Genomic DNA, 24744 nt, shown 5'->3' on the forward strand with positions numbered 1-24744 from the left:
ATGAAGGCTGGACTCGCTGTTTCCCTCTGTTTCCTCAGCTTTGTGGTGTTGTCAGAATGTGCGCCACCGACCTGCTATTCAAGATCGCTCGGTTTGAGCAAAGAAATAATGACGTTGCTTGATAAACTGCATACATATCATCGCACGGTAAGACATTTCGTATGTAGTGTATAATGTGCATGTTGGACAACTAACTTTGAATTGACAAATACATGGGGACTTACTTGCCTAATTATAATGACGTTGGTTTGATTACAGAAAACGTGTGCTGAGGCATTGCCCGTGATCTTCCTTGATGTACATGTAAGTATAGCAACATGACAGATCGTTTGATCATCTGTAAAAAATAAAATAATAATAGGCCTATCAGAATCAAGGTAGATACCTATGTGTTGTTAAAATAAGTGTTAAATATCTCTGATATTGCTAGAGTGTTTGTTCAGTAACAGGAATAGGCCTATCACTGTCTCCCCAGGTCTTTATTAAACAGAAAATACATTTTCAGGTCAGGATACCAATTTTATCCAATCAGGAGAGACAGCTCACACGGGATTATACAGTCTACAGCAGGGGTCTTCAACGTTTTCAGGCCAAGGACCCCTTAGTTGAGAGAGAGATGAAGCAGGGACCCCCACAACCTTTTCATAGATTCTATATAGTTTCATTGTTTGACAGCACAATCGTCAGTGTTGGATTCATGTCAATTTGTGTTTTCAGACATTTAACCACTTGAACTGTCAATACTTAATAAACTTGACCTTTCACTCTGTACTTAGTCTGCTCTTTTCCCCTCTACACCAGAGGTGTAGAGGCGAGGCATTGTGAGCTTGTAGATCTGCTATTTTTGGCTGAATGTTCTCAGAATATGGACGCTAGGGTTCAAGTGGTTAATATAATAAAGGAGGAAAAAAAGTTTCTATCACTCAAAGATTTGGAGGACCCCCTGTAGTAAATTTGAGGACCCCCTAGGGGTCCTGGACCCCCTGTTGAAGACCCATGGTCTACAGATTAAACAAGTCAAATTGGAAGTGATGACAAAGAAATGAGCAGACAAAATTGGATCAAATTGAAGCCGATAAATGGGTAATCTCTCCTGATTGGGTGCCATTGGCAACCCACCTGAAAATGTACTGTTTATAAAAAGAACTATTAAAAAATAAAACGTTTTGTTTTAACCACAATATCACTTACCCTACCTTAGGCTTTAAACACAATCAAATTGAAGAAGATTAAGTTAACATGACATAATGAAAAGCTAGGCATCCAGCCACATGACTTCCAACTGCCAAGTGGGAGAGAGATCGTGGATGAAAATCTTATATTTCAGGAATTCGAGGTTGCCTTGTTGTTGCGTGATCTCATGCTTATTCTAATATGATAATTATGTCACTCTAGAATGCCTGCATATCTGCCAAGCTCCGTGATTTTCTCTACGTGCTTCTAAACCATCCCAGCCAGTATTGCAGAGAGCGTCCAAGAATGGTTCTGCTGAAACGGAAGATGCAGAACTTGTATAACATCATAAACAAAGTTTGTTACCGGGTAAGATAATCATAAAAGTACATAGCATTGTTCAGCATCATCTGTCGAAAGACATGAAGCTTGACTCCTTCCTTGTGCTGTGTTTGCATGTTTGGATGCCCCCACAGGACCTTGTGTTTTTCACAGATGACTGCGAGGCCATCGATACTGGACATAGTGTCCCTCACTATGGAGAAGACAGACTGCAGCTTCTGCAAGAAGACCGATGAGAGAGAGGCTCATATTCACACTTCACTGCTCTAATACAACATAGCCTACACATATCAAGAACACAGAATGGTAGTATATGTACCGCCATCAGACAGCCTACGTCAGTACAGCGTATGATGTTTAAAGGCTGTACAAAAACATGCTGTGGTCTTTCAACTCTTACCTATAGCTGAGCTTGTGTTATTGGCTTTACTGGAAGGCCTGTGTTCGTCAGCATGTGTGTGGCTACATTCCATCAAGGAGTGGAGAACTTTCCACAGGAAATTTGCCGAATGCCAGCCATGCCGATGAAAACCTTGAAATAATAAACCAATAAGAAATGTTTGTGTGCCAGACTTAGCGCTGCTTATGCACTAGGGCTGATCAAAGGTTCATGTATCGTTAAAGAAAAATATCTTGTGTTGGCCTAACCCTTGGTATGACTAAAATGTTTCTAATTAGTATACTTATGTTGCATTTTGTAAACGTTTGAGTATTTGACATGACGTTTGAAGACATAGTATAAGAAATACCATAGATAGGGTAATGATAAGTCTAGCTTAGCATGTTTTAACATTATTTTTTATATTATAAATTGAATGAATGTGAGAATTAATGAAAATGCTGCTGTTCATATACCAGGGGATGATCTGGTCGTAGTCATTACCTCCAGAAAATACATGAAGGCCTGGTCTCATACACTACCACACAGACTACATGTCAAAAATGTTGCAAATATGCAGCAGGTAAAGGTCCTCTTTGGTGAATAAAACATCCTGAAATAGTTTGTGACGATGTGGTTTCCATGTACGGTATATGCCGGCTTATGATTCTTCCATGTGTATCTTATATTAAGTAATAAATCCTTTTTCATGTATCCCTTTCTATCTGTCTACTCGGTACATGTATCTATATCTTTCTTACAGTCTGCCTGTCTATAGTGATTCCCAACCTGTGGGCCACGAGAGTATGGCAAGTGCATGGGCCCCCCAAATAATTGGCAAAAACACTAAGAGTTTAATAATAATAGGCTATAACATTAACAATATTTAAAAAGGATAATGTTACAACATGTGACATGGTATTTGTTTGTATTTGAAACATTGTAAAATGTGTTTTACCAATAGGCCTGAGCAAGTAGGCTATAATAATAAGTAGGCTATTCTACGTTGGTTCTATTTATTTTTTTAAGATTTGTTTTGGGGCTTTTAAGCCTTTATTGATAGCACAGTAGACAGACAGGAAATGGGGAGTCACAACGCAATAAAGGTTGTCAGGAACGGGATTCAAACCAGCGACACTGTCAGGCATCAGAGCCTATGTGGTATGCGCCTGGACCGGTAGGCCAGTGGATGCCCCCTTCCTTGGTATTTGGCTTCTGTGTTCAGATGTGGTGGGCCACAAACGCCTTCAAGATTTTCAAGTGGTCCCCTACCAGAAAAGGTTGGTAACCACTGATCTAGTACAGCACATACACAATTAGAATTTTACATGTTGTTTTTCTGGTGTACCTACTACCAATAAATAAGAGCTTAAAGTATACTAATTCTATTCATCCAATCAGCTTAGATGAGTGGGTCACAAATGCTTTCAAAATGTTCCAGTGGGCCCTGCAGAAAAGGTTAGGAACCACTGATCTATTACACACAAAATAGTGGTTCTTTGTGTAGCTCATAGAAATAACATTTAATGTAGGGTGACCATCCGTCCTCTCAAGCCACTGCATGCATAGTTCTTTGAGGTTCTCTACAACAGTGGTTCCCAAACGTTTTAGCCTGTGACCCAAAAGAGAAATTAGATGTTTGCCCGGAACCCAAACTAGAGAAAACAGCAGATCACAACGCGTCGCTTCGCACCATAGATCTTGTAGATCTGCTATTTTCACAACTTCTTAAACATTTGTTTTCTAATTTATGGGATTTCTTAGATGTTTCCTTTATTTATGACGGAAATTACTTCGAAAAACTAAGTAAGAAAAAAAATCATGAAAATCTTGTTTTGAAATAATAATTCAAAACAATATGTAGGAAACCAAAAATGAAGGGACCCACAAAATCGTGTCTGTGACCCACAAATGGTTCCCGACCCAGTGCATGGGAAACAATGCTCTACTAGTTCTCAGTTTCCCTGGGTCCTGACTGCCTAATGTGCCTATGCACTCCACTGAGTGGACTGTAAAGGTGTTGACAATCCAGTCTGATATCATATCAGCCAACTTCTTTTAGTGCTTTGTGTGTGTGTGTGTGTGTGTGTGTGTGTGTGTGTGTGTGTGTGTGTGTGTGTGTAACATAATTTAGGGAACTACCCTATTTAGTTTTCACCATATTTCTATGTTATTATTAATATGTCTGCAATAAGTAGCAGGTCTCACTCTCATGTAATGTGAAGTGGTGTGAGATGCAAACATTTCGCAGCAATCACTAGGGACATGTTGATTTACCTGAGACTACATTTGCAGTTTTATTTGTGAACTCTGGTGCCCTCTGTTGCATTTTCTGATACATGCACTACAAGTAGGCTATATTAGGTAAAAAGTAAGAAGACGTCATGACATCGAATAATAGCCTAATTGTATTTGTTTATTTAATAGGATAGAACAATTTTCATCCCTATATCTAGAAAATAATTATGTTTACAGTGAGTACAGTAGACCTATACTAGCTCTGGTCCATCGCTTTCACCTCCCGCATTGCTCCCGGTGAAGCTCTGACAGACCCGTCGGGAAACGCATGGACTCGAGATTGTCGGCCCCGCCGAGCGCTCAATACTAGTGAAAATAAACAAAACCGTTTCACTACTCACCAAACCAATGGTCGTTTTGCGCTGTTGAAAGTCTATTCTCCGCGGTGGTGAACCCCTCAGCACCCCACCTACTCTGTAAAATACATTATTTTTGGCATGAAATAAAGTGCATCCAACTCGACCGCCGCTTATTTCCGGGTTGTGAACCATTGTATCTGCGGTGGCCGCTAGGTGGCCTGAGGTGTGTGCGTTTTATTTCATGACAAAAATAATGTATTTTACAGAGTAGGTGGGGTGCTGAGGGGTTCACCACCGCGGAGAATAGACTTTCAACAGCGCAAAACGACCTTTGGTTTGGTGAGTAGTGAAACGGTTTTGTTTATTTTCACTAGTATTGAGCGCTCGGCGGGGCCGACAATCTCGAGTCCATGCGTTTCCCGACGGGTCTGTCAGAGCTTCACCGGGAGCAATGCGGGAGGTGAAAGCGATGGACCAGAGCTAGACCTATACATGACAAACCCCAATACTTATGCCTAAACCTTACCTAACCTCAAACTAAATATAACATTTCTCAAAATGTTTTGGATGGGTGGATGCATTGATATGGGTGCCCCCACCACTCTTCCAAGGTGCCCAGAATCAGATTGTTTTGGTGCCCATGCTTCCTGTCACCTTTTGGAACATGACGAACGTTAGCATTGTTGGCAACAGGAAGTTATGGAGTGCAGAAGTGATGTGAACATTTCGAGATGTTGTCGATGAAGAGTGAAGACCATTAACCAATCTGAAGAATCAGTTGAAGAGGTTTGAGTGAGTATGCAGGCAGACCAAGGATGGAGACCTTTGTGATAGTCAAGCCCGGAAATGACTAGGGCGCTGGGCCGACTCCTCGTCCTGGATGAGTGCGGTCCTTTCTGGTCTCGGGTTGGAGCCTCTTGTTTTCAACCGTTTTCAACATCAACTGCTGTATTCCTGTCTGCCTAGTGCTGTGTAGTGCAGGTATGTTTCTCCAACTTTGCATTTTTTTATTTTTATTAACACTGCTATGCATTAATTATATGAACTTACTGCTCCTAGAAGACGTGTGGTACGCTCACTGTTTGGTCATAGTTTAGTTATGTTATGGTAATCTGACATAAGGTCACGCATCCCTGAGTGAACGATTTTTGGTGAACCCATAGCCTTTCCTCTAGCACCACCTTTGGGCCAAGATGTCCAATTGAACACAAGAAATGTAAAAAGGGATTGTGGGTATTAAAGGGATATTTCGCTTTTGATCATTTTATCGTCTAATTAGGCTTTTATTAAACCGTCAGATTATCAACGACCGTCCTGTTTCAGGGCTAGCAAGGCTTTTATGAACACCCTGAACAGATTTTAATTTGCTTGATTAGATATTTTATGTAAATGTTTCCAGGCCCAAGGCCTCTCCCCATACACACCCATTGTAACTTCAAACTCCATTTTAACAATGATAGATTCATTAAAAACACCCATTATTTTTTCTGGTGACTCATACTACCCTCCTAATACGTGAGCAGGCCGTGTTTTTTCAATAACTTTTTTCATTTATTTTTAATAATTCTTTGGGAAAATGGAAACAATTAAATACAATAGAATATTATTAAAAATACATTTAAAAAGTAATCAAAAAACACGGCCTGCTCACGTATTAGGTCAGAGGTCATATGTCAACAAGGCAAATGTTTTCCTCCTGAAGAGATGCATTATGGGTACGTCCACATATCTCGCGACAGATGCATTGACCCCATCCACTCCCATGTTAAGAGAATAACTCGGAAGAGGCGAGACTCTGATCAAAGATGCATTATGCCTCTGTGGGGTCACAAGCTCAAGGGTTCAATACAGGTTCATGGTTCAGCACTGCTGTACTCTCACCCGGTAGAGACTCACATTTAGCTGCTCAAGTGTGAAAGTTCAAAGGCATGTGCTGCAGGCTGCAGCCATACGAGCCAGATATCTGAACGTACCCTATGTGGACCCATTGGTCCGAATCTCATTGTTCCTGGCTACATCCCATTAATCTGAATCTGGTGAATGTTAACCTGGTAAAAATACTATGCCTAAACCTAACTCTAACCTCAGTAAAACTATGCCTAAACCTAACCCAAACCCTAACCTCAGTAAAACTATGTCTAAACCTAACCCTAAAACCTAACCCTGACCAAAGGAGGACTAATGAGATGTAGGACTTATGGGCAGTCTGCATGGGCAGACAGTCAGCGGCAAGCAGCAAGCAGCGGCAAGCAGCAGAACTCCCATCCACTCCCATGTTAAATTTAAAAAGAAATTGTTGTCCCATGTTAAATGGAAAAGAAATCACACCCAATGTGAAGTGAGCGGTGGTCGTGCTTGCATAACGTCTTCAATTGGTAATTGGTGATGTAATATAGAATACACACACACACACACACACACACACATTGCTGTGGCAAAACGCTGAGGAAAAAGACTAGGATATAGGTCTAGGATGTAATTGGTGATGTAATATGGCTACACACACACATATTGCTATGGCAAAACGCTGAAAACACATTGCTATGGCAAAACGCTGAGGAAAAGTGGCTACAGATAGGTCTAGGATGTAGTTGGTGATGTAATATGATGTAATATGGCTACACACACACATATTGCTATGGCAAAACGCTGAAAACACATTGCTATGGCAAAACGCTGAGGAAAAGTGGCTACAGATAGGTCTAGGATGTAGTTGGTGATGTAATATGATGTAATATGGCTACACACACACACACACACACACACACACACACACACACACACACACACACACACACACACATATTGCTATGGCAAAACACTGAGGAAAACACATTGCTATGGCAAAACGCTGAGGAAAAGTGGCTACAGATAGGTCTAGGATGTAGTTGGTGATGTAATATGATGTAATATGGCTACACACACACACATATTGCTATGGCAAAACGCTGAGGAAAACACATTGCTATGGCAAAACGCTGAGGAAAAGTGGCTACAGACACACGCACAGCCACTCTATGGAGCGGTTTACCACCTAGGGTTAGGGTTAGGGCTAGGCCGTTGCTGGTGCACGTGCACAAGCGTTGAATTCAACGCTTGTGGTTGCACTGCTCAACTGTCACCCTGCTCAACTGTCACCATGCAGTGATAGGCACTGGGACAGACCTAAACACCGGAAGACCAGCATTTTGTTGACACTCCCATTAGCCGCTCAAGTGTCAAAGTTCAAAGGAATGGCAGGAAATGCCTGCGTTTGGAGTAATTCCGAGCTTAACAAGCTAGATGTGTGATCGCGCCCTATGCAATGAAGTTTCATGGATGTAGGTCAAACGGCTCAACAGTTCAAAATGTCATCAATTGAGTGCTGCTGTAGTGCCACCCTTTGTTTTTTTTCTCTGTAGTTTGTCATGACCCTATACCATACTTCAAAGTTTCGAAAAAATATGATGCTGCATTTACGTAGTTGGGGGCAGAAGAATAACGACCCAAGCTATTTGGGTCATGATTTTACGACCTACGCTTCAAGAGCTATAGGCCGAACCATAAAGTGGGCTGTTATAGTGCCACCATGAGGGCAAAAGGTGTTGTAATTTTTTAGTAATTATTATGAATATCCCCTCCAAGTTTTTAAACTGTATCCCTTACAGTTTCTGAGAGAACCATACTTGAATGGGAGTCTTCGCATTTTCCCATTATAAGTCAATGGGGAAAAGCAATTCTCTAATAAATTAATATATTAATATCAATTAAACTATACAACATAATCTCTTTCACATATTCTCAATTCCTCGATTTGATTCTCGATGAAGCCGGTCGATTGGACATATGGCTCAAGTCGAATGTGTGCCGCGAAAACTGGGAGGGGTAGAGGGACAAAATAAAGTTATGCCTTAATCTGACTCTTCTCGTGCCTACTTTTTGTGGCATCCTGTGGGTTATTATGTAGCTCAGCAGGAAGCCAAAAATATTGCTGTTGTACCCATCCTGATCCGCCTGTTGATGCATTGGATGGACAAAAATATATTGTAAAATAAAAGACGTGTAAGGTGTAATTGCGACCGTAGGTCGCAGTTGTGAATGGTCACAGCTTGACCGTATCTCTGTCACGCCTGACACTGTGGTTCCCCTGACACATCACTGTGACATGTGATGTCACCTGTGATGTCACAGTGATATGTCAGGGAATCATGCTTTGACATCACTGTGATGTCATGGGAACCACTCTAACAGGATCCCTTTTATGCCCATATATGGAGATCCCTGATGTCATTAATATTAAGCCCATATCTAACAGGACTTCATATGGGAATGCCCATATATGGAGATGTGATAGACGCCATAGGATTTTCAAATAACGAATAACTGAGTAAGCATAGCTCCATATACCGTACATGGATCTCCATATATGGGTATCACTGTACCAGGGGTCTCCATATATGGGTAACTGGTCCGATATATATCATGGCCAGATAGCCAAGACATTGCTTGTCGCCCTGAGGGGTCTTACTAGTATTATAATGTGCGTTTTGTGTGTGCGCGCGTGTGTGCCCACACAATGCGTCCTCCAAAGGAATGTAAAACAATTGGTCTCCCCAAGCCTCTTGTATTTACTGATCTGGCAAGTTTAACTGCAAAGCAACTTTCATTATCCAGAACTTTATTTAGACATTGGATCATACGATTCCTAATTTTACCTCGTCTGGAATGACTCCAAACTGCTTTGTGTTCTATGACCACTACTTTGAAGCTCTGCTTTTCGTCAAGCCCCCTCAGCAACACTCACTCCTCGGGAATGGAGACATTACAACATGAAATCAACTTACAGCAATGTTAACTGAAATTCTGGTTCATTCAAAACACGTCATCAGTAGGAGAATACACACAAAAACAAGCTTCTGCATTTAGAATGCAGGTGCATACACCCTTTTGATTGATTATGATTCTACCTGTTAATTAGTGTGGTTGTCTCTATAGGAAACCAGGCTATTGTTCTTATCCATCTTTCATAGAGTAACCTTTCTCTGTAACCCCAAAAGTGCATTGCATTCAATGGACTTTTTCTATAACCTTTTCTGTAACCCCAAACCCCCATTTAGTGTAACCCCAAGTCCATTGAGTTAAATGGTGGTGGTGAGGATTGGTCAAGCTTCACATGACATCACACATAGCCTATAAATAGACAACCACACTTGCAATTTCTCAGAATTGCAGCTTTCTAGTTGACTGTATTGTTGTCAATATGTGTGTTGTTATGATATAACACGCAAATTACATAACACATCACAGTAAAATGCTGGGGAAACATGACATAAGAAAGAAAGAAAGAAAGAAAGAAAGAAAGCATTTCTTGTGAATCAGTGACAGGAGGCTTGTTTAGAAGTCAAGCCACACAGTTGTAAAGCTTAATTTGCTTCGTTGATTGGTAATCATTAGATGCTGGAGGGATTGCAGGCACCAAGTTTAATTTTGTAGCATTAATCCAAACAGAAAACACAACATTTAAACAGCAGGGGATCGGCTAATTTCACAATTTTATGTTCTGTGACATTGCACTAAAAAATGTTAAGTGCTGCATTGTAAAAAGCCTACTAATTTAGCCAAAGGGTGACAGAAACGATTCCCGGCTTTGCTTGAAATAAATTGCCTTGTAAAAGGCAGATCAGAAATGTATTTAAATTAAAGGCTCAGTGGAGCTGTATTTTGGTGTGTTTTAATCATTTTGTTTATGGCGGTTTCAGGCAATTTTCCATCACATTTAATGTTTTTTATTGTATCTTAAAACAAATGCTGCCTCATTAGCTCACATAAGAAACCCTTTCCCTCTTAAATTCCCAATAGATGATTGGCACTATTCACCAGTGGTAATTATTATACACAATAAATTTGGCTGGAGATGCCATTTGTATTTCACAGTATTTGAGTGTCAACATTCTCAGATGAAAGTTTCCCCACCTATATCGGCAGTAAATGCACCTTATAAATGGAAACTGTTTTATTGAGTTAGTTACACCGTACACGATGAAGTAATTATTGAAAAGAGGGTCATTTGAGGACTCCTAATGTAGCAAAACGGTGTGAATAAATACAACAACTGTTGGATTAATAAATTAGAGGGGTGGCAATGTTTATTTCTCCCCCCTCACTCCTCACTTTAAGACCAACGCTAATGGTTGTAAGTTATTTTTGGAGCTGTGTGGAACACAAGCTCCCTATACGTGGCCGTGTGTGTAGGTATGTGGGTATGTGGGTGGGTGGGTCTGTGGGTCTGTATGTAGCCTGTATGTAGTAACCCTGGGTGACCAGAGAGGTGCTGTTGAGTCTAGCCTGCCCTGAGCATCAACTGCAATACACACACACACACACACACACACACACACACACACACACACACACACACACACACACACACACACAGCTCCACTTCGAACAGAGGTTCGATTTTAAGAGACTCCTGGCAAAACACAGTCAAATGGTTGCTATGGCATAATCTGAGCTAAGATAGGTCACCATGACTATACTAAGGCTCTGGCTGCCATCGAGTGGACCACAGGAGAATAGACTGTTTCACTGAAAGTTATTAGGCTACACACAGTACACAGCCATGGTTTCACTGCTGTCGTCTTGAAGGCACCATGTCAGTCACCAAGTCGTCACATTGAGAGATGAAACACTGGTCTCCAGATCAGGCAATAATAATCAATAACAGTCGCTGATGATGACCAGTGTGTACAGACTGAGGCTGTAGCTAGGAATAAACAAGCCATTGTGCTTTATTGTTTTCTTTTTATCCTCTGAACTATACTGTCCTGTATAGGCTACTGTGCTGTCAATCGATTAATCAAAGCCTTCCAGCCAGCATTGATTAATCGATTGATTGAATAGGCCTACTTTATTAGATCAGGTCCATTTTCCGTTTTTTGATTGATTGTTTGAAGAATTTATCAGAGGTTTGCATAGGAAAAAGTACAGTTTCATGACAGTACACATCTCTGGTACAAGGTCAACTAAAAGGAGATCCTTTTTCGGCTTATTTAACCACTTTATGTATCTCATATAACAACATTAAAACATTAATGCATTACATAGGCTAAAGGCCTACTACAGCCTCTGTTTATAGCCTAAGTAATATGCGAGCCTTAATTAGCCAACTGAGTGTATAGCCTACGACCCTATCTGATTCTGAAGCAACATATTTGATTACTTGATTGATTGATTTATTAATACTATAGTCTTTCACTCCTTCCGAGATGAGTTGCGATTCAGAATCAGCACAAACAAGACCGCGTGTGTGAATGAATTCGGAATACAGCTGCATGTGTTATAGGATAATAGGGCAACATTGTAGGCCTATAAGCTCCCTAATCGCTTTACTCATCCATGTTTAACACGATAATAACGAGAACAGTGATAAAGACATATAGGCCTGGCAGTAGGCTAATTTGTTTTAGGTCTTATAGCCTATGTTGACCATAAATAAAGCTATATTTGTTTTCACCTAACCCACCTGCAGTGGATCTTTTACGCTTTGCTCAGCACTTTCTTTTGCACACATCTCAGTCCTGAATAGGCTATAGATAAGTGCAAAGATATAGCCTACATCTGCACCATGCATTGATACGCGGGTGGCAGCCCCTTGAATCAGTCCTGTGACATGAAATTGCAACATGTTAAATATTTAATTTATAACCAAATAGTCAACAGGCTCATTTAAAAGTATAGCCTATTTGCGGTGTTCCAAATTGTTTCCCCCATTTGTGTTTCTAATCATAGATGTTCGTTTGTCCATTTTAATTTCCGAGCAGAGCAGAGGATGAGAGAAAGTTGCTTGTAAATATTATTAGTTTATTCTGTTGTAGTCGGTTGAGCGGCTGTTTTGGGTGAACAGTCAGTATGCTACTCCCACTTTAAACGGAAGGTGGTGGTGTGGTATTTGAAACCATGCAAGATCATAGCATGAATTCCCATGGTGTATGGGCCTTTACTGGCAACGTGAAAATATCAGTTCTATTTCAATTATGCCAGTTCCGAATGTTTAAACGTATATAGGATTTTCATTCGTTTTATTAAATATGTATTCATTTCTGCTGTTCCTTCCATGTTGAATTGAAGACAAGTGAAATACATTTCCGTGCATTTACGAAAGCAACATAGCAATTGTTATCCTCTCCAGTCCAGTAAATTATTATCAAGTCAGCACTGAGTCTATTTCTAAATTATGCCTATACATAACAGAACTCAAACACATGCGGACAACATGCATGTTGTTTTGTTTTGTTGCAAAGTGCAAGCCATGTAAAGTTGTTCCCAATCATGATTGGGATAAACTTTAAAACTACATGGCTTGCAACTCACATTATCTTCGTTTTATATCTATAGAATATAAAATGCAATGAGTGACTTGAAGGGTGAAACACGGAATTGAGTGGCTTTAATAGGCTAATATTCTGTTTATAGCAAAGATTAAGGACCGATCTGATCCTATACTAATAAATTAGAGGTAACAAGTAAAAAAAATGGAGGACTATCCTGGTGATATTCAGGGTTACACTCCCATATTTTATTAATGAAACCAGATTAAATTAGTGGGTGAAATCTATTTGCGGACCCACAGTATATATCACGAAAAAACTAAATTAGCTAAATGTTTACAGCCTAAATTAATCCGTTATTTCACTTAGCCTATAAACGTTGGATGCATAGAATCAACTTGGATAAATCTGATTTACAGGCGGGTCAGCATCGTTAAACACCTGCATGTGCAGGGCTCTTAAAAATAAAATATAGGCTTTTTTTTACTTTCTTCTCAAACTTCAGGTAAAAGGACAGAATAAAATAAGTTGCATGCATGTATATCTATCTGATCTTGATGATAGCTGCGGCTCATGCATGGCTTTTGTTTCTTTTTGGCTTCTGTCAAAGATAGCAGGGAACCAGAGAAAAGAGAGAAGTGAAAGAAGCGATGGATTGATGCCCTTTGGTTCTTTTGTTTAACGTGTCTCTCCTTTCAGTCGGAGCGTTCATCCGTGTGATTTCCAACTTGTAGTTAGGTATTATTAATTGATCCTGAAAGCTGAGCTGCGAGTGAGCTTGATGTCCTGGAGGGCGATACATATCGTGGGAAATATAGTGTCAGTGGCAACGTAAAATACAAAAAAACGAAGGGGAAAAAAAGAGTGAAATTGTTTTTATGTCTTCACGATGATAAACTGCATTTCGGCCATTTGAAAATGGCAATAGCTCAGTTGTGAGCTTGTAGATCTGATTATCAATTTGAAAACTTGAAATGGGACATGCGTAAATGGGTATATATACGTTTACTTTTGGTATGCAGGCTTATAGCCTAAATTGTGACGCCAATACTTTTGTAGCCTACTTTTACTCATTTTGAATTCCGGACATATAGGCTACTTGTAACAGAGTAGGCCTATACGCTGCAGCATATACTTTAACTCATGTAAAAGGTTTGAGTACTTTTTCCAGCATGCACTGGAGGTTTTGCTCGTCCCAGTCCCCCGTTGACATTTTAGGAATGATAAAAGTTCCGCCTCGCCTGGAGCTACAGCCTCGCTGGAGCCGCGTTCAGTCTGCGGCAGATTGCCTTTGCTCATTATAGCAATTATTTTACTCCAATTTAACCCCTGCCTGAAAGGAAAGGAACGCCAAAGAGAAAAGCCTTCAAAACTGCCGTAGAGTGGCCTGTAATTTCCCCATATCTGATACCTGTTTTGTTATTTAAGTCTTGTCTTGATAGCAGCAATTGACTGAACATTTATTAAGCTTAAAGCCCCGCACTCCTCTGCGCTCCCAGGAATGTCAAGTGCTCTCTACCGTTTATGTGTCGAATGACATGCATGCTTCTCCATGCTGCATGTGTCATCTGGTTCATTTTACACTCGAAATACTACATAATGACACACTAGCGAATCGTTTACAAGCAATTTGGCTCTAGAACCAATCTCTGCATTTATCAGGAGTGTTTTGAAGTTGTCGATACTGGTCTCTCCTTCCCCGCCCCTTGAGCTCCTCTGGCGCCAACAAAATCTGGGTTAGTTATTTCAAAGCAATGGGCAACAGCTGTAGAAATACATTCCACGTTTTTGCTTTAGTGCAATGACACTTGACAAGTTTAAATTCACGGTCTTCTATTAGGCCTATCCTAGCACGCACTGCGACGTAAGGCTATAATAGACGTGTTACCCCACATGAACATAGGGCCTACATATCAACATGAGACCCTACTGCAAGTAATGACAAGTATTACAACAACTGCATGTTGTATGAACAGGCAATATTCACAAGGTTTTGTGGACTAGGCCTATTCTTGGTGGCATTCTTTTTTGGGGGGGCCAGTTTGTTTTAGGCTACATCACATGTTCAAGTCTATATAAGTCTACACACTAACCTGCTTCAGACACCCTATAGACAGAGGGAAAATAATATTGATATATATTAGCTATACTATTACTATTGTCAATATGAAATAAATACAACCACCATATAACACTATAGAACTAATTGCCATACCTTAAAGGTTTTATGTTTAGACACAAGCCATATTCCATGGTGCAGAAGCACCCACCTCTCACTAGGCCCAAAGTCAGAGGATCTCTTTAAGCCATTGATCAGTGTATATATCAAAATATATACTTTATAAAAATATTTAATTTATCAACTGAAATAATGTTTTTTCTCTTGTGTTTAATCATCCTTGTCAATAGGCTATACACTATTTCTAAGTGGAGTGTCAGTCAAAACGAACAACCGCTTAATGAAAAAAGAATAAACAATTTATTGTTAATTTATGTCACAAATATATTCATAATATAAATGAGGATATTCTTCAAATATACATTATTTTACAGTACACAAATCCCTTCCGAAGGGAATCATTCCAACAACAGACAGTGCTGTTGTAAAAAAAAAAAAATGCTGTGGTTCTCCAATTCAGCAAAAGAGCATTCATTGACAGACACACTGGAATCGGTATGGATTCAACACACTACTTAACGCATTGATATGAATGCAACATGTACGGTGTATGTGTGTGTGCAGTGTGACAGCAGTCCACATTAAGTGATGAGAGCCCAACCTACCTGCTGGGGTTCTTATGTTTGTTGGTGCAAAACGTCAGGCGTGTGCGTAAAAGTCTGTTATTGGCATAACTTTGCATATAGCCCTTGCCCTACTGTAGTCTGTAGTCATGGGCCGTGGCGAAGTGACGGGGCTATACGTTTGACACACTGTGTGGCAATATAGCCTACTTGTCCATATAGGCCTACTTGGCTTGGCTGTCAAAGGCTTATTAGAACCAAAGTCTTTCTCCACTCCTGGAACTTAATGGCGTATATGGAGGAGATGCGGGTGGACTTCCGTGTCAGCTTGAACTGCAAAATGAGGTCTGTGTTCTCAGGCAAGGTGGTACATGCTGTATCCGACGTGCGCGGCGTAGAGACCCATCGGAGAGACCGGCAACGAGTGCCTCTGGAACGGATGAGAGCCGCCGTAGGAGGGGACGTGCGCACCGAGGGGAAAGGATATCCCGAAGGCCGGGGGAAGCATGGGCTTGGCTGCCATTTTCAGTTTTTCCAGCTCTGCCTCCTGGAGCCGCTTGGCCTTGGCTCGCCTGTTCTGAAACCAGATTTTGACCTGAGTCTCCGTCAAGTTGAGGGAGCTGGAGAACTCTGCGCGCTCCGCGATGGAGAGGTACTGCTTCTGGCGGAACTTCCTCTCCAGGGCCAGCAGCTGGGACGTGGTGAACGGCGTCCGGGGCTTTCTGTTCGTCTTGTGCTTTCTAAGCGGACACGCAGGGGGACTCAACCGTCCTGTGGAAATGAAATAAAACCTTTTAGAATCATGTACTCGATGATTCGGCCTTGGCACGTAGCCTATATGACAAAACTAGTACTATATAGGCCAGTGTTTCTCAAACTTCCAAGGTCTTCCCTTAACTCTGACAGAATACAAATGGAACCAAATCGACCCTAACAGGTCCATTTGGTTCCATTTGTATTCTGTCAGAGTTACAGACTTGTAAGAGTCATTTTAGATCCTCCTAAAGGCACCCACAGTCATTGAAATCCACTTTGAGAAACACTGCTATATAGGCTATATTGACAAGCCATGCCAGATTACGATGGCTGTTATGGATTTGAAAATCCCAAACAAAATCATAAAATGGAGTTTGTGAAAATGTAACGTCGCGGTTATTACGCGTGCATTGACGAGGGAAAAATAAAATAAGTCAAACTTACGTGGCGGCGTGGGAGAAAATCGGGGACTCTGTATCCAAGAACTCCTGTCTTTGCTGTCCGGGCTCTCCGGTTTAATCAACACGTCGTCTTGCATGTTCATTATGTCGCCGACCGAAAACGAGGAGCCCATGCTCAAAGAAGCGACCGTGGAATCTAAACCCATCCTCGGGCCGTGCGCTTGGGACGTCCCGGCGACGATGGACGGGTCCGCGGGGGACGACAAGTCCCGGCTCGGCTTCCTGTCAGCCATCAGCGCCTCCACGCTGAAAGGGAGAATAGCGACCTTCGGCTTCATCATGCCCGTCTCCTCCGCAGCAGCGCTGATCAGGCTGGTCTGCATCTCACCTCTGCTGCTCACGAGAACCGACCGAGAGGCGATGTCCTCCGCTTTCAAGCCAACAGTTAAAGCTGACATGGAGGCAGCAGTTGGGGCCATACACAGGTCCGACTTCCACTTGAAGGTAAAAAAAAAAAAATACAAATAAAAATAAACAAGTCGTGGGGTATATCGAGGAAAGGAGTCGCAGAAAAAGTTGTGCTGCTCCTAACGTGACGGCATCCTCATGTTTATGTGACCAAATTGGCGTGCACTGCTATAAGGCAGGCGTGGGGAGGGCGCTGGCCAATCAGAGACGAGAGGGGGCAAGGCTGATTCCCACTCCAGCAACAGACTCGGCTATTTGACTGGGAAAGTAAACAATAGTTATTTTACAACAGAGTTCAGATAAACTGAACCAAGTCCTTGACAGCGTTCATTAAAGAGCTATAATTCCCACTAAAAACGTTTAACCCGACAGATGATTGTACTGATATAGGCCTGCTTGTAGCCGGGCTACAAGTAATGCCATGGGCATGTTATAGATAGCCTATTGGGGTTTTAATAACCATGGGGTATCTTATAAGTTTTAATTTTTTAAGACTGACATGCTTTTTGTTATGCCATCCCCCAAAGTCCTTGGGAAATGTATCTGTGATTCAGTATGAGAACTATAGGCTATTATATGCTAAAACTTGAAATGCAGGGAGTCCTGGAATATTGCACAACAGTTTACTGCCTTCCTTTATGCGCATGGGTCTCTTGCAGTGCGCTGTTTATTGATGGCTGCGGGGCTCTAATCAGATTGAAACACACAGGCCTTCGCAGTCATTTAGGGGTAATTATCGGGCTTGGGGGAGGGATCACTTGGATTTTTTCCCTTTGACTACATCCATTAAAGTCAAAAATTATGTGGAGTCGAGGCAAGGGGGAGGAAGTAGCGTGCATAGCCAGCGAAAGATTTAACCCAGGACTGTCATTGATTTACCTGCTATTCCAAGTAGGCCTCTATTGCCCATATAGTGCTCTTCTTTATATTCAGTCTCTTATGATCACAATAAAATAAGTTATCCAACTGCCCCCACATTTGGCGAGCTTGGATCTATTATAGTGTTGGCATAAAAGCGCATCTTGCCATCATTAACTTTAATTCCATCACTATCCAAAAAATGTTCCTTCTCATTTCATATTCAAACACTTGCTTTAGAAAACCCCGGTGAAAAGATGAAACAATTCTCTCTTTTTTTGCGGTGTAGCTCGTTCTCAGGGAAAAAAACGTATGCGTCGCTAATTGCTAAGCATAAACAATCTGTCACGATTTGTCAGTCTCCCTAATAGGCAGACAAGTTATGTTGTTTTTAGGCGCCAGCAGCGGCGCGATCAAAGCGCTCGACTTTAGGGAGACTATTGAAAAAAGTTGAACCCGCATCAAGAGTGCAGCCCGCCTCCTCCTCCACCCGCCCTAGCCCTGGGACATTAGGCTATTCAGAATGAAAAATTAGCTTTCTCAGCCGATCGCACGCCATTTCCAACTATTCAAATGAGCGCTAGCTGGTGTAATAGTAGGCTATACTCCGCGGAAAAGGTCAGCGCTTCCCACTAATTATTTTTGAGAGAGCCCCCTCGCTGAAAAGGATTCCTCAGTTCCTTTGCAGGCTATGTGGTGATTAAAGTTAGGGACTGTTGTACCGAGTGTAAATTCTTCACTTTAGCTGTGTAATTACAACATTCAAACTGTCATAGAGATTTAAGAGGGATGCTCTCTGCCGTATAGACAGTCGCCCCATTCTCTGCGTGGATGTTGATGATAAATGAGAAATGTGTGTGAGAGGTGACCTTTGTTTCTCAGTCAAGTTGAGTTGACCACATCTGATAAAATTACATGCAATGCGTAATTTAGCATTTCCTTAATTCCGTATCTGGAGTTCTAGTAGTAGTAGCCTATATGTGTGTGTGCAACCCAGTATGTTTGGAAACACTTAAGCCCATAACCTGCAGTGCGTGGCACTGCGTGTTCACCGCCTTGCCTCTTTGAAGTCAACTGGGTCTGCAGCGCTCCTATGTGCACGTTTGATGTTGTGTGTGTGTCCCCTCTCTGCTCTGCTTGGGGCTTAAACGCGCACTTACTCATTCTCCTGCATGCACACACACCGACTCGTAAAGTGAGTCTGCGTAAACACACAAATAGGCACACATGAAATACATTACCGTGTCTACCATTGCATCAGTTCCCTCAAACATGTTTCACTTTCTTTGCTGGTTAAAAAGGGGGACTCTATATTCCGTGCAGGCAGACAAAAGGGGGAGATTGATTCACGAATGCAAATTCCACCTGGAAGTGCGCCTTCGGGGCTATCTCTCCACTATCTGCTCACTTCACTTTGTGGTTGACTTTATTTGCCTTGTGAACATAGGGATAGTGGTGTTTGAAAAACGATGTTGGGTGACAATTAGCATCCCAAACACTGGGCCTTTGAGAAGAGTGATGTGCCCACGGATCAGACGATTACCATAGCGTTTCATTTAAGAGCCGAGGCAACAAATGAGGGTTGAGCTAAGATACAAAACAATGTAAGCCTCATCAGGCCTTTGTTTAACTTCATAAACTACCTTTGATTTCGAATCAAGAGGCAGGGACTCCAGACAAAGGGCCATTGTTGTCTCCTCAGAAACGTTGTCTTAACCCTTTTCATGCAAAGTCTGTCAATTCGGACTTAAAAGACATAAAAGGCCCAGTTTGATGTCAAAAGAAAGGCATCTTAGGCAAAATATTTGCACTTGGGTGAAAGTAAATGACTTTCGTCTGGACAATGACATCGCACATGATGTGAGTATAGATTAGCATTCAGATGTAAATGCTATCCACTCCAGTTTACCTAGAACTTCGCGCCAGCTACAAATAAATAAACAATTATGTTAGAACGTGTATTTATATATGAATTCATTTAAATTGTTTGATTCATTTGTCACATGACCTCTGAGAGAGAGGGTCGGGATCTCGATGCTTTTCGCGCACGTCAGTCAGAGTCGGCATTTGAGTGGGTTGAAGTTAATTTGATCGCGATATTATGATGCAGTTTGGAAAGATGAAAGGGACAGCCGGCCGTCTCCTCCAAGATCGCCATAATTATAGATAATGTATCCTATTTCAAAGCAATTAGCGCAATCAGGCGGAACGAGGCACTTTGCTGCCAGTAAGTAACAATGCCTCACGGTCATTTAAGCTTCGAAATGCCATTCACACTCCAAAGCTCACAGGTCTGCTTGCAGTCCATTGACTCTGTGAATTTAGCAGGTGTATGTGTTCAGAAGTCATACCCTCTAGGCCTATGTGCTATAATGTTGAGGCGCGCGCGCATGCACGCACGCGCGCGCACACACACACACACACACACACACACACACACACACACACACACACACACACACACACACACACACACACACACACACACACACACACACACACACACACACACACACGATGAGCCAAAACGTGAAAATAGCAGCATATAAATAGAGTAGGTATATGGCTGCCTGACCGGATTGAAAATATAAACATAACATATATAAATGTATTTATAGGCTATGTTTTTAATTATTTTACTCGCTGAACATGAGTGACACTCAATTTTAATTATTATGACCTAATTTGGAAAATGCTAGCTTAAAAGGGCTATTTATTAAAAGGCATAATTCTGCACTCATGCATCCCCCCAGGTCCTTGCATTCATTCGACAGGCACCAATTATATTGGCCTAACGCAAGAAAAGATAAAAGTAACAGCCGAGCATCCTTCTTCACATATTATATCTATATATTTAAAAGCATGATTGTTTGGAATGGATCGGCCCTGACGGCCCATCTTTTTGGCTCAAAAGAACGATAACATGTCCAGTACAGGCCAGGCCTTAATTGCTATCAGAAGTTGGACTGCAGCAGCAGCAGCAGCTGAAAGCTGAAACACTTCAACTCTGGAGCATTACGTGAACGCACGCGTCACGATGAATCATGAATGATCACGATTCGTTTGAAACCTGCATGGGCAAGACGACTGTAAGCAGAACAACGTTGATTATTTAATATAGGCTAGTCTATTTAATGATGTTAACTCTGCGATAATCAGATCTATCACGGAATGTGAACTTCTCCATTCATTCTCCCTCACCTTTTCACGGGTGACAGCCAGAGAGGGATGGACGTATCCCACAGTGATGCGCGCTCAGAAAAGGGGAGACTCTCAGTTGTGTTGTCGCCAGCCTAGCGGGACACCATATTGTTGTTGGAACTGCGTCTTTTCAGGGCAAATATTCCCGTGACATCGTCGCGTCGAAAGCTCGGAAACGCTTAATTTGTGTCATTCCGCCAGAGAATGCGACAGCCCGGAGATCTGCTGTTGCCTGTGGTGAAATGGAGCCAAGTCGACAGTAATATATAATATTGACATGGAGACATTTTTGTTCCATTTCTTTCTTTCTTTCTGTCTGTCTTTATTTTTATTTTTTCCCCCGTTGGTTGCCTAACCTACATTTTCTATAGGTAAAAGAAGAATACTTGACTCAGTCGACTGTGGACACGTTGTGCAAAATAATGCATATTATTGAGTGGGCAGCATTGAATAAAGTTTGTTGTTTTTAACATTCCACCAGACTTGTAACTTGATACGATTTGAATTTATTCTCGATATAAATTGTATTTATTTTTATTTATTACAAATTATGATAATAATAATATTATTAATAATTATTAGTATTAATATGAACAATGTCCAACAATGGGCAAAATCACACAAACGTATTAAAACTACTAATAGCCTAATAATAATTATTATTATAATAATAATCATTGGTTTAATATATATTTGTAAATGTAATGTATTTCAAACACATAGGCCTAGATGAAATAGCCTACAATTTGGAAGTCAGTAACTATAGGCTACAAAAATCAGAGCCGCCCACAATTATTGTTTATAAATCAAAACGTTATTTGTATCGAATGGATGGGTATTTTGGCCTTACATATTCTATACACATATACTCTCACGCACGCGTCGCGCACACAACTTAAACTTGATAGTATCACGCGGTCCCTCAGTCCACGCATGGCCTGACCCCTGGATGACATGAAAATCAAAATAATTTTCCTGGAATAAACGGCCCGTATCTTGACGTCTGCACCTATAAAATGTCTGGCGCACAATCCTCTGTTGAAGATAGATAAAACTCCGGGGCTAAAATTTACAACATTCCATCCCTCAATCAAAGACATCTCAATTACCCCGAGGTATTGGTGTGAAATTGAATTATCGCCCATTTATTTCTCTCACGTCATTAAACATGAGTCTCCCCACTATAAAATCATTTGCAAATCACTGGCCTGGCTAATATGATATAGGTCGTGTAAATAGATTGATTAAAGCCATGACAAATCATTGGAATTTTAGTTTGATTAAGTCCATCATTTACAGCCCTTTCAAACACCAAGTGCGCGTGTTGATTACAAACTAAATAGCTAGTCTTAAATGAAATGCTTAATAAGCGCATAACAAGCAATAGTATATTAGCAACAAATCATTTTCTATAACTGGGCAAGGATGAAAAGATGCCCAATGAATCAAATAAATTAAGTCACTCGTAAAAATTGGTACTTTTGAACATTCTAAACAAATTGTATGAATAATGTAATAATAATAATATTAATCACCATCATAGTAATAATCATAACAATCCAAATCATATAATAATCAAAATATAGTAATTGTTGAAATTTTCAGTGAAATAATTCCTGTAATCTTTTTGATAACTGTGTTAGTATTTTGATAATATCTCACTGTTTAAGATTTTTGTATGATATTTTTTTCTCATAAACCTGGTTAAAAGGATAATAATCACTGATACGAATTATGAATTGGTCCATGGATGTTTTTATTTTGTTTAACAATATCCTACTGTAAGTTTTCTACAAAATCACGATGAGCTAAATTAAAAATAAATACAAGTTTCTTCAAATTTATTCCCAATACGTCTTTGATATTTCCCTAGAAATAATTATGTTGGGAAGTTGAGTAGGCCTAAATTTCTTAACTGACCTGTGTGTGTGTGTGTGTGTGTGTGTGTGTGTGTGTGTGTGTGTGTGTGTGTGTGTGTGTGTGTGTGTGTGTGTGTGTGTGTGTGTGTGTGTGTGTGTGTGCGCGTGTGCATGCGTGCGTGCGTGCGTGCGTGTGCGTAAAGATAGATTCAGCCTCTTGTAACCCCCATCTATCCCCTGCCGTCCCCTGACTCCCCCCAACCCCCCCACACCCGCTTAGAGAGCAAAACTCTTGTCAGTGACCCTTCGCTGACTCCATCTCCTCTAATCCTTTAAACTAGAAAAAAGCCCCCTGCGGGGGCCTGGTCCCTTTCCTATGTGAAAGTCACCTGTACCCGGAGATGTCTACAGTCCAGTGGGCAGCTAAGCAATACAAATTTAAGATAGTTCAATATTAAATATGCATTTTCTTTCCAAAATGCAAAATAGTGTGAAATGGGGGGGTTAAAATAAAAAATAAATACATTTCTGTAACTGTAGAGAACAAACAGCATATTTGGTGTAGGCAATTTTATTTCAGTTCTAAAAAGGTGTAATAGTTGTGAGTGACATGGACATGAACAGTGATATAAGTAGCATCAGTAATTAGGCACACACACACACACACACACACACACACACACACACACACACACACACACACACACACACACACACACACACACACACACACACACACACACACACACACACACACACACACACACACACACACACACACACACACTTTTCCTAATAAAATATATATAAAAACTCACCCACCAGGCGGGTGAATAATGTCTGTGTCATTAAAAGTGCAGTGCTATAGGGGCAAAAGTAGATGAATTGAGTTTGTCACATGGTTTATTGCAGCAGTAAGAACAACAGTACAACAAAAGAATGGGGCAAAAGTACACCTGAGGCTGGCTAAATAGTGCAACGTCAAGACATAATAAGGCATATGGTGTTATTGAAATTTTTTAGGTGTTTTGATTAGCAATAAATAATGTTCTGTTATTCCCCCTCCCCCTTAAATGCTTGCTTAAATGATCATGTAATTAAAGGAGTTCGGTATAAACAATGTTGTCAGTTGTTCCGTCGTCATCACTTCCAATGACAGGGTGTGGCTGTTTCCCGGCTGACTGGTCCGATCAGGGTTATCTGAGAATTATATAGCAGGATTTTAGAAAAGAAAGGTAAATTAGAATGTAGAAAAAGAAGTGTTTGGGAAAATATGTCATTTGATTTTCTCTTCCGACTTTCCATACGATGCACAACTGAAAGATTTGTATATTGTAAACAATATACTATATATGTAATATATAGAATTAATATAGTTTGTGTATGCATAGTGTCAAGGACATTATGTGTAATATACATGATGTGTTGACACATTTTACTACATGACTAAAACGTGGATGCAAGCAGAGCAGGTCAGACATAATATTAGTGTTTGCATGTGATGGGAGGATGCAATGACTTGCGCTGTACTTGTTACTGTAACTGAACAATCACTGACATTGGGTACACACACACACACACACACACACACACACACACACACACACACACACACACACACACACACACACACACACACACACACACACACACACACAC

The 24744-nt window shown here is 40.9% G+C and overlaps 2 protein-coding genes across 2 annotated transcripts; one reads left to right on the forward strand and one right to left on the reverse strand.

The window, feature by feature from the left end:
• Nucleotides 1-1751, forward strand: cytl1 (cytokine like 1; the record flags this gene model as incomplete). The annotated part of the gene is made up of 4 exons (XM_080727587.1): nt 1-147; nt 259-303; nt 1396-1542; nt 1650-1751. 4 exons carry the CDS (start codon nt 1-3, stop codon nt 1749-1751), a joined length of 441 nt encoding a protein of 146 aa, XP_080583713.1.
• Nucleotides 1752-15897: 14146 nt separating this feature from the next.
• msx1a (muscle segment homeobox 1a) lies at nt 15898-17178 on the reverse strand (the record flags this gene model as incomplete). Its single annotated transcript, XM_080727894.1, has 2 exons — nt 15898-16313; nt 16743-17178. The coding sequence occupies 2 exons, from the start codon at nt 17176-17178 to the stop codon at nt 15898-15900; spliced, it is 852 nt and encodes a 283-aa protein (XP_080584020.1).
• Nucleotides 17179-24744: the final 7566 nt, after the last annotated feature.

This window comes from Nannobrachium achirus (genome assembly GCF_963921795.1).
Source record: "Nannobrachium achirus genome assembly, chromosome: 6".
In the NCBI taxonomy this organism is placed as follows: domain Eukaryota; kingdom Metazoa; phylum Chordata; class Actinopteri; order Myctophiformes; family Myctophidae; genus Nannobrachium; species Nannobrachium achirus.